At 44.1% G+C, this 10,576-nt stretch overlaps 1 protein-coding gene across 14 annotated transcripts in view; it reads right to left on the reverse strand.

Annotated features, from left to right (window-relative positions):
- Nucleotides 1-7,289, reverse strand: part of ARMCX5 (armadillo repeat containing X-linked 5) — a 105,432-nt gene extending 98,143 nt beyond the window's left edge. For 13 of the 14 annotated variants that reach the window (XR_013444601.1, XR_013444600.1, XM_078064205.1 and 10 more), the window contains exons 1-3: nt 7,191-7,289; nt 6,901-6,959; nt 3,000-4,952 (exon numbers count right to left, since the gene is read on the reverse strand). Coding sequence is in view for 11 of the 14 variants with exons in the window: in XM_078064205.1 (XP_077920331.1) it covers nt 3,000-4,457 (1,458 nt within the window). In the remaining 3 variants the exon portion in view is untranslated. The remainder of the gene's footprint in view (nt 1-2,999; nt 4,953-6,900; nt 6,960-7,190) is intronic. The other variant, XR_013444602.1, reaches the window with a different exon arrangement.
- Between the last annotated feature and the right edge of the window lie 3,287 nt (nt 7,290-10,576).

Below are 10,576 nucleotides of genomic sequence, written 5' to 3' on the forward strand. Positions count from 1 at the left end.
AGTTCAGGCTTTGGAATTCAGACATTCTCAAAGCCCAAGCTTCCCCCTCTATGCTATCTCTAAACACAAGCTCCAACTTACTAAGATTCCAAGGCATAGTATAAAGACACAAATGCGGGGCGCCTGGGTGGCTCAGTCGTTAAGCGTCTGCCTTCAGCTCAGGTCATGATCCCGGGGTCCTGGGATCGAGCCCCGCATCAGGCTCCCTGCTCAGCGGGAAGCCTGCTTCTCCCTCTCCCACTCTCCCTGCTGGTGTTCCCTCTCTCACTGTGTCTCTCTCTGTCAAATAAATAAATAAAATCTAAAAAAAAAAAAAAAGACACAAATGCTAAAATTAGAGGAGTAAATAAAAAACTTTGGAAATGCAGAAGGGGCTATTAATTCCAACATGGAGACAAGGAGGATAAGCATGTCAGGGAAGACTTCAAAACAACCTGGCATTCTTGAGCTGAGCTTAAAAAGAATGAGTAAAAAGCAAAAAAGAAAAAAAAAAGTTGTAAAAGCATTGCAGAATGAGTGAACAGCCTAAGCAACTGCACAAAAGCAGGAAAGTGCATAATAATAGTCAGGAAACAATAGCCCACTGTGGCTTGAATGTAGGTCACATGGTGGGATATAATGGGAAAAATGGAAAGGTGCTGAAGGATACACAGCTTTGAAAGCCTTGCTGGGGAATTTGGTGATATTGTATAGATGAATTCCCATTGAAAATTCCTCTTTTAAAATTGAAGGTATAGTAAAGTTTGGTCACTGTGTGCTAACAGTCCAGGTGTGTTGTAGGAAGATCACTTGCTTTACTTCATGAGAGGAAAGATGAGAAATCCATCCTGATTTTTACTCCCAGGCAGCAACTTTTTAAGAGAGGTAATATCAGATCAGCCCTGATACCACATGGAGTTGCCTGAATTATTTTTCCAGGAAAGGAGTGAAACAAGGGATGAGCAACAGGGTTTTGACTTCAAGCACACCCCAGAACAATTTGGGAAATGACTGTCTCCCATAATTCCCACCTAAGGAGAGACCATCAGCTTCTTGCTTTGACACAAATACCTGCATACCCCATACTCATTCTTCTCTTTAGCCAATGGGAAATTCCATAGCTGATTGTGTGCTCCATAGGGCATTTGAGACACAGAATATTTCCAAAGGGTCTGGTCCAATTGTATTGTGAAGACCCCAACTCTGAAATTAGTACACATAGCTGGAATTCCAGGGGATTAAAAAACAAATTATAAACAGGAGCCTGGGTGGCTCAGTAGGTTGAGCGTCCAACTCTTGATCTCAGCTCAGGTCTTGATCTCAGGGTCGTGAGTTCAAGCCCTGTGTTGGGCTCCACACCGGCGCGGAGCCTACTTAAAAAAAAAATTACAAAGAACTTCAAAAATCATCTGAGCTGCAACTGCACATTGCAAAAATCCTACTTTTTTCACCCTTTAGTGCACATGTGTAGCCAATTGTCCTTCATTTTAACTCCTAGATGTATAAAAAAGAGGTTTAGGACTGACCTTAACCGAAAAACTAGGCATGGCTTCTAAAACTAGGAGTACCTGAAACCTTGTTGAGATTTTTCAGTTTAGGCCTTCCCCAAATACAAAAATTAGGAGCAAGAGGAAGTTCAAAAGAAAGACTAGTATTTGTACACTGATCCTAATATCTATATTTCCCAATTCTTGGCAGTAAAGGAAAGGGGACAGTAACAGCAAAGGAGGCAGAGGTAACCCCAGATCCCAATCTATACTCTGGCATTCTATTTCAGTAACCCCTAGCCAGAACCTAGCTTTTGTTAAGTATAAACAGGAGGACCTGAAGCAGTATAGACCACATGGCTTCGGCTCTGTAAACTGCACAAATAGATAGATAGGATAATGGAATTAGGGAAATTAATTTCTTCCTAACTACACACCCCTAAAGGACTTCGGAATCCTGTAGCTATCTCACTGAGCTCAGCTCGATGAACTCTGGCCAAAAGGGATCAGCACAAACAAGGTGCTACCACCAAGGATAGGTGCAAATTACAAAGCCCAAAGCATTGGCCAGCAAACAAAAGCAAGGATGAGAGTAAACAGTCACCAAGGCATGACAAGTGAGACTATCCATGAAGCAGCTTCTGCAGTTGGTCTCCAGGAAGACCTTCCTCTGAGGTCCAGGACTACAGGGAATGAAGCAGTAAACCTGGCACCTTGATGGGGGTACCCAGAGTTTGAGGGCATGGTGGGGCTGGGTCCTTTCAGAACCATATTTCTATGGCTTTGCTGAATGGGGGTGAGAACCAGGAATCCTTCTGGGAGTTAAAAAGCTTCAAGATATCCTGATGAGAAATCCTATGTTAAAGGGTGAACCCAAGTGCTGGGACTCAGACTGGAATGAAAGAATCTGTGTTCCTTTTCTCCTAGGTCTGTGTCCTCACCCCTTTCCCCAGATCTGCCCAGATGTCATCTAGTAGCACGGTCCTGTCTTCTTGTGTGGAGTGATTCCATTCTTTGAACATGTTGAAACTAAAGGATCTACCAATGTAAACTTGTTTTGTTTGTACCCTCCTACACACACAGACAGTGCCCTTTATCATCTTTGTGGTAATTGTGCTTTATCCTTCTGACTAGACTTCAACTGAAGAACTAGGACAATGTTTTCACCAGTTTTAGCATGCAACTTTATTAACATGTAAATAAAGTCTCAAATGAATACACTTATGTCAATATAAAGCACAGAAGTATAGCTTACCCAGAATGAATAGGTTCATTATCAGGTAATGTTGCAGAAATACTAAAAATATCTTCACTTATATAGCACAATGAAAATCAACACACATTCAAGCTCTCAAGATCATTTGGTATCCATAAGGTTGCCTCCTTCAATCAATACAAATAACATAAATATTGAACTTACAATTATAATACGCGTGGCTTCATATTACAACACCAAAAAAAATTGTTCATGGTTTTGTGAGAACATACAGCCATTCAGAGTTTGAGTATTAATCGTATAACTTTATCTCTCACCTCAGGATCACTGTGCTCTGCTAAGTCTTGGAGTTTCTGACCAAACTCTTTTGCTTCCTGGAATATGGAAATAAGCTCAGATTTAGTGAACTCTTCCTTGGTAAACAGCTTCACCTTCTTTTTGAATTGGAAATTTATATTCTCAAATATTTCAATGATATTAAGAATATTGGCCTTTGACTCATTCTTGTTAAAGGGCGCAACCAATGATGATAGTACTTTGGCACTAATCAGTTCTCTTGTATTGGCTTGATTTTTAGACAAGCGCAAAAACACTTTTAAAACATAAAACTTGGTTTTGACACTTCCCTTGTTTAACAAGGTAAGAAAATCTGGAATGTAATTAGCAATTATACGGTGATCCTCAAATTTCACACTCAGGTGCACTAATAATTTTAGTCCAGCCAGTTGCACAGGGGAGTTCAACGGGTAAGAGATTATGTCCTTACAAACTTGATGTATATATAACTCTGCTGGTTTTGGTTCTTCAGAAGACTCAGAGTTGTCATCTACCATATTTAAAGCTCTAGGGTGTTCTGTAACATTGGGATTATTGACCAAGTTTTCAATCATAACAGTAATACCTACGTCATGAATTATATCTTGGGTAAATGGATAAGCAGGACTGATGCCCATTATCATAGTAGCTATTTCATGAATAAAAGGATCCTTAGTTAACTTAAGTAGGGCAACGAGTTTATCAAACTCTTTAGGCTCTAAACTAAAGTCACGTGATTTACAGCGGCAGGCTCTTGGATTGGGCCCATACTTTTCCCTATACTTAACCTGGTTTTTGATCTCAGCTAAGGTTTGGAAGTAAGGCCCATTATAGGGTGGGATCTTGGTCAGAGGCCGAATCCCCAGAGGAGTTTCAATCAAGGTCTCAACCAGAGTCCAATTCCCTTCTGCAGGCAAGGATGGCTCCCCTCCTTCTATTGGGACTAGGACACTATACCTGGCCCTTGACCATGCTGCTGCTTTTTGTTTTATAGTGAGTTCTGGTTTGGGTATGGGCTTGGGCTTTTCCTGGATCTTAGGTGGAGGCTTATAAACTTGAGAAGGAGTCTCCTCTTCAGGCCAGAACCAGGATCCTACACTAGGCTCTTCTCCGGTCCAGAACCAGGAGCAGACATTTTCTTCATCCTCATCACTGGACTCGATTACAATACCAGCTCTGTCCCCAGCCCCAGCCCTGAATTTGATGCCGTCCTCTCTCTTTCTCTGGGGCCTGGACTCAATATTGGCCTTATCATCAGCCTTGGCAAAGGACCTGATATTGGCTTCACGTCCAGCACCAGCCTTGACTTCGTACTTGGTCAATGCACTGACCCTGGCCATAGGCATCACCTCTGGCTTGGTTTGGGGCACTATACCAGGTTCTGCCATGGATTTTGCCTTAGTCTCAGTCATGACTCTATTCTTAGTCATAGCTTCCATCTTGCCCACATCCCTTGTCATAGTCACGGCCTCAGCGTAGGTCACTGTGTCCTGGCCACTGCTCCATCCCCAGCCTTGGCCTGGGGCACTGGTCCTGTTTTCAGTTCTGCCTCAGCCACTGCCTTGGCCTGGATCTTAGCCTTGGCCTGGATCTTAGCCTTGGCTCTAGTGTTGGCAGGGCCACTGATTGCAGCTTTTAGGGCAGCCCCAGCCCCTGCTCTGCCCCTGCTTTAGCCTCAGAGCCAGTCATGATCCAAGTTAAAGGCAAGGCCAGGTTATATACCCCAACCCCATCTCAACCTTGACTGAAGGTCTGTCCCAGGTTGGTGTTTTCATACAAAGTCCATTCGTCACTCGGCCCCCTTTCCAACTACAGGCTCTGCCAATGATATAAACAACGTGCAGAGGAAGCTCACTCAGGTAAGGGAAGAATGGCTGTGTGCCTGAGCGCAGCCCTGTGGAGGGTGGTGGTCTTCAGCCACTCCAAGGACACCAGATCTGCCACTGAAGTTGGACCTAGGGGTGGAGGAAGGAAATGGGGGCTTTGAGTCTTTTCCAATTTATTTCTTATGTTGATTAGCACAGAGAGACAGAAGAGTATGGACATTCAGTGCTAAATGGCAGAGGTAGATAATTATCAAACTCTCTCCTCATTTCACACTCTACAAAACTGCAGGTGCTACTAATCTTTCCAGACACAAACCAGGAATATGGAGAGTGGGAAAGCTTAATGGAGGTGAGAGAGACTAAGGAATCCCTAGACTGGCTCTTTATCCCTGCTGGACTACTACTTCATCTTACAGGTCTACTGGGAAAGTCTCCATACTCATACCAAACTTCACTGCTCTGGAGTAATTTTCTCCTCCTTTCCTTGCTTCCAATGTTGACAAGCCCTACAGCAGACCTACAAGCACAAATAGGAAGATATGGAAACTGACCTCCTGGTGGAAAGACCTTGGTCCCTGGTCCCTATATTTGTAGTTTGTCTAGTGTTTCCTTCCTTCTGTCCTATACCACCACTGCCCTAATTCAGGACTGATCCTCCTCCCTGCTGCCCACCATTTTACTGTTCAGTGACTGCTCTTGCATTTCTCTAGTTTAAAATTGGCCTGGGTGAAGCATAAGAATAAGAAAAGCCAGCGGGAAATCAGAAAAACAAGTGTTACCCTTCTATACTCAAAGCTTTCAAAGACTCACAACTAAATCGGCAAGGGACCAAAGAGGGGTTAGTAAACTGGCAAAACAAAAGAGAATAGAATTCCTAAGTCTTAATCCTCTCCTGTCCATCTACCCTCTCACCAATCCTAACAGACACAGGGCATGTTTCTCTTCTTCATTATTTCCTAGGTTCAAGTTGGGTTACCATTTGCAAACTTTCACAGCTGAGAGTTCCACAGACCTGGGGATGGGTCTATACCCAGAGATTCACAAATGCAGAGATAAATAAATCAACACACAGGAGACAATGGAGACTGAGTCCTTGGTAGAGATCAGCACCTGGGACACTGATCCTTTCTGGAAACAGGTACCTGTTTGCCAAAATTTTCTGTGGCCCTTTTTTCCTCCTTCTCCCTCCAAGTTCCTCTGCTCCATTCCAAAAGTCTGATAATTCTCCTGCACAGACAACTCAAACATCCCTGCAAGATAGTGGTGGTAGTAGTAGAGATGGAATGCTCAGACAAGCCATGGAAGTTGGCTGGGAATCAATGAAAAGTATTATCTCCAAATTTCATCTAAGCTTTTATGTTTCCTTCCTCTCCCTAAAGCCTATCATTTTCTGCAACACAACAGGAGTAAGGGAGGACTGTTTGGAAAGCATGCTGAAAGGATATCTGGAGTTTCCCCCAGACTCCTGCCTGTTCTAGTCCTAGCCATCTACCAACTCCAAGCACTGCCCACTCCGCAAAAATTAGGCCAGGTTTCCTTTTCTTATCCCCTCCCTTTGAGGTCCACGGCCTTCTACAGATCTTTACAAAAACATGCGGTACCGAAAACTTAGGAACAGACCTAAATATATAAACGCATGATACACATCCAAGGACCAAACGAAAACACAGTGGAAGAGACTCGGTTTTTAACGGTCAGACTAGTAACCAGGACATGAGACCATTTTCTAATCCAGGGCCTTGATTATCAAACACTTCTTTTTACACTCTCCCTCCCAGGGCTCCCGACAACTTGTTCTCACCAACAGCAGCAGCCCCTCCTCCTATCATATAAACCGCCATTTCTCCGCTAGAAGCCGCTACTATACTCCTTTACCTTCCCAAACACGGTCGGAGGTGATTAGTGTCTGGAAATCAAGCTAGGAAGATCATTTTAAATTTATAGTTGCGTGCCACTCAAATTACCCCTGTCCCCCTCTCCCTCTCACCGCCCGCGCCCCACGACCAGATCACGTATCCCGCATTCCTCTCTGATACCCATTTCCACACTCCCAAGCGATGCCCGCCTTCTCACTGACCTGCTCTGCTTGGATCAGAGGCAGTTTTCTTATTTCCTTGCCTCAAGGGGTGCCGTGCCCTACAGAAAGAGGGACGGACAGTCAGAAGGACACGAGGACACGAGGACACGAGACAATGGCGGCGACTGTGTCTGGGGATTGGCCCGGCACCTGGGATTTAGGACGCGATACCTGCTTTGTCAGATTAAGGGCCGGAACTGGCAAACAACTGCCACTTTTTCGTATTCCCTTCCTCCCGTCCCCAAAGCTCCTCTGGGACCCACGCCTAGTGACTAATTAACAACAGCTACCTTTTCCTCCGCAGACTTTGCTTTGCCACGTCCCCAGTACCCAAATCTGCAGCGGGAGGAGCTAGAGCGCAGTGTAAGGAGATCCGGCCTGATGGAAGCGGAGTGATACCAAGCTTTGCACAGCGCCACCCCGCCCTCTGTCGGTGAGCTCAACCCTAGCTTTTTCTCATCCTGGTAAGGGCTGGGGCGACATCTGAACATAGAGGAGGCAGCGCGATACGGAGAGAAGCTTACCAATATCAAAGGGTCTCAGCATTAGTTGCCCTCTTTTAGGATCTCCCCCAACCGAGACTACATTTTTTTTTCATCTTGAACTGAAACGCATGCGTGTATGGGGAGGTGGCGTCGCTGAATCCGCTCTGGCCCCATCATGCGGAAGGATACCGCAGTGTCGTGTTAACACGTTCACTTCTCCAAAGTCCTAGGCCTACCTAAATAGGCGGGTTGGGGGAGGGGATAAGAGGGTTGGGAAATCAGAGTGCAAGACTGAGAGAAGAGGGTACGTTCTAATCTATTCCAAAAGCCGTGTCCCCTCTATGAGAGAAGACCCTCCAAGCTGCTGCTCCAAGCACTTAATTCTCTGCACGAATTGGGCTCCTGTGGGCTTGGCGTCTGGAAAACCACTCTGGTTTGACTTGCTGATCTATGTCAAACATCTTAGTCTTTTATTGCTCCTCTCCTCTAAGTCTCTCATCTTATTGCCTACCATGTTTCTTGCATTGAAATAGTCGAAGGTAAGGTGGGATAAAGATATAGGGAAAATAGTGATGGATAAGAGAAGCATATTAATACCAAACTATCTCTGTGTGTGCATATGCCATTCTCAAGCCCTGCCTCCCCTCCTGATGTCCACAATACTTCCTGCAACTAGATATGCATGGTCCTCAGCATGCACATGAGGAAAACAACTCTGTACTAATTAAAGAGACTTAATAGTTAAATAACTTTGCACCTGTAAACCACTTGCGCTGGAGGTTCTATGGTAGCCTTCCCAAGTTTTTTCATTGCTCATGGGGTGATGGAAGGGAAGTAGATGGGAAGGGGCTTCTGTGGAGGCCTCACCACTGTCTTTCTTCTAAAGGAAAGCAGACCTTGCCCTCTAACCCAAAGAAACAAACCACTGGTCTGTGCCAAGTCATTCTTTCTGCCACACTGCTTTTTTTCTCACTCAAAATGGTAGCACACTGTGCCATTTCCAGGTCACCACAATTGCCCAAGAAAAAGGGCCTGTTTCTCAACTGAAACAAAAGCAAAAATGAACTTTTGGGACATCATCAAGATAAAAAGCTTCTGCACAGGGACACCTGGGTGGCTTAGTAGTTAAACATCTGGCTTTGGCTCAGGTCATGATCCCCGGGTCCTGGGATGGAGCCCCGCCTCAGGCTCCCTTCTCAGCAGGAAGCCTGCTTCTCCCTCTCCCACTCCCCCTGCTTGTGTTCTCTCTCTTGCTGTCTATCTCTCGGTCAAATAAATAAATAAAAATCTTTAAAAAAAAAAAGTTTCTGCACAGCAAAGGAAACAGTCAACAAAACAAAGAAGCAACCCACAGAATGGGAGAAGATATTGCAAACGACACTACAGACAAAGGGCTGATATCCAAGATCTGTAAGGAACTTCTCAAACTCAACCCCCAAAAAACAAATAATCAAGTCAAAAAATGGGCAGAAGACATGAACAGACACTTCTCAAAAGAAGACATACAAATGGCTAACAGACACATGAAAAAATGTTCATCATCATTAGCCATCAGGGAAATTCAAATCAAAACCACATTGAGATACCACCTTACACTAGTTAGAATGGCAAAAATGGACAGGGAAAGAAACAACAAATGTTGGAGAGGTTGTGGAGAAAGGGGAACCCTCTTACACTGTTGGTGGGAATGCAAGTTGGTACAGCCACTTTGGAAAACAGTGTGGAGGTTCCTCAAAAATTTAAAAATAGAGCTACCCTATGACCTAGCAATTGCACTCCTGGGCATTTACCCCAAAGACACAGATGTAGTGAAAAGAAGGGCCATATGCACCCCAATGTTCACAGCAGCAATGTCCGCAATAGCCAAACTGTGGAAAGAGCCGAGATGCCCTTCAACAGATGAATGGATAAAGAAGATGTGGTCCATATATACAATGGAATATTACTCAGCCGTCAGAAAGGATGAATACCCAACTTTTACATCAACACGGATGGGACTGGAGGAGATTATGCTAAGTGAAATAAGTAAAGCAGAGAAAGTCAATTATCATATGGTTTCACTTATTTGTGGAACATAAGGAATAGCATGGAGGACATTAGGAGAAGGAAGGGAAAAATGGGGGGGGCAATTGGAGGGAGAGATGAACCATGAGAGACTATTACTAATAGTAATACTAATACTAATACTAATACTAATACTAATCTCTATCCAGATCTTCTTACATCTCAGGTTGGTTTTGTGGGTGCTCGGAGTGGTCTGGTAGTTATCCAGCTCAATTCCGGGGACCAGTTGAAATAGGGTCCCCTACTCCTCCGCCATCTTTCCCCTCCTCTCTCCCTGTAGTTTTTAATTTGCGTTTCCCTAATGATTTCTGATGTTGATTATCTTTTCATATGCATATTGGCCATTTACATATCTTCTTTGGAGAATTCCCTATTCAAGTGCTTTGTTTATTTTATTTATTTATTTATTTATTTTTTGGTCTTTTCAGACTGGCTTCTTTTATTTTATTTTTTAAATTTTTTTATTATGTTGTGTTAGTCACCATACAGTACCTCATTAGTTTTTGATGTAGTGTTCCATGATTCATTGTTTGCGTATAACATCCAGTGTTTATCGCAATACGCGCCCTGCTTAATACCCACCACTGAGCTAACCCATCCCCCACCCCCCTCCCCTCTAAAACCCTCAGTTTGTTTCCCAGAGTCCATAGTCTCTCATGGTTCATCTCTCCCTCTGACATCCCCCCCTTCATTTTTCCCTTCCTTCTCCTAATGTCCTCCATGCTATTCCTTATGTTCCACATATAAGTGAAACCATATGATAATTGACTTTCTCTGCTTGACTTATTTCACTTAGCATAATCCCCTCCAGTTCCATCCATGTTGATGCATGTTGGGTATTCATCCTTTCTGATGGCTGAGTAATATTCCACTGTATATATGGACCACATCTTCTTTATCCATTCATCTGTTGAAGGGCATCTCGGCTCCTTCCACAGTTTGGCTATTGTGTACATTGCTGCTATGAACATTGGGGTGCATGTGCCCCTTCTTTTCACTACATCTGTATCTTTGTGGTAAATACCCAGGAGTGCAATTGCTGGGTTGTGGGGTAGATCTATTTTCAACGTTTTAAGGAACCTCCATACTGTTTTCCAAAGTGGCTGTACCAACTTGCATTCCCACCA

This window comes from Halichoerus grypus, chromosome X, assembly GCF_964656455.1.
Source record: "Halichoerus grypus chromosome X, mHalGry1.hap1.1, whole genome shotgun sequence".
Classification (NCBI taxonomy): Eukaryota; Metazoa; Chordata; class Mammalia; order Carnivora; family Phocidae; genus Halichoerus; species Halichoerus grypus.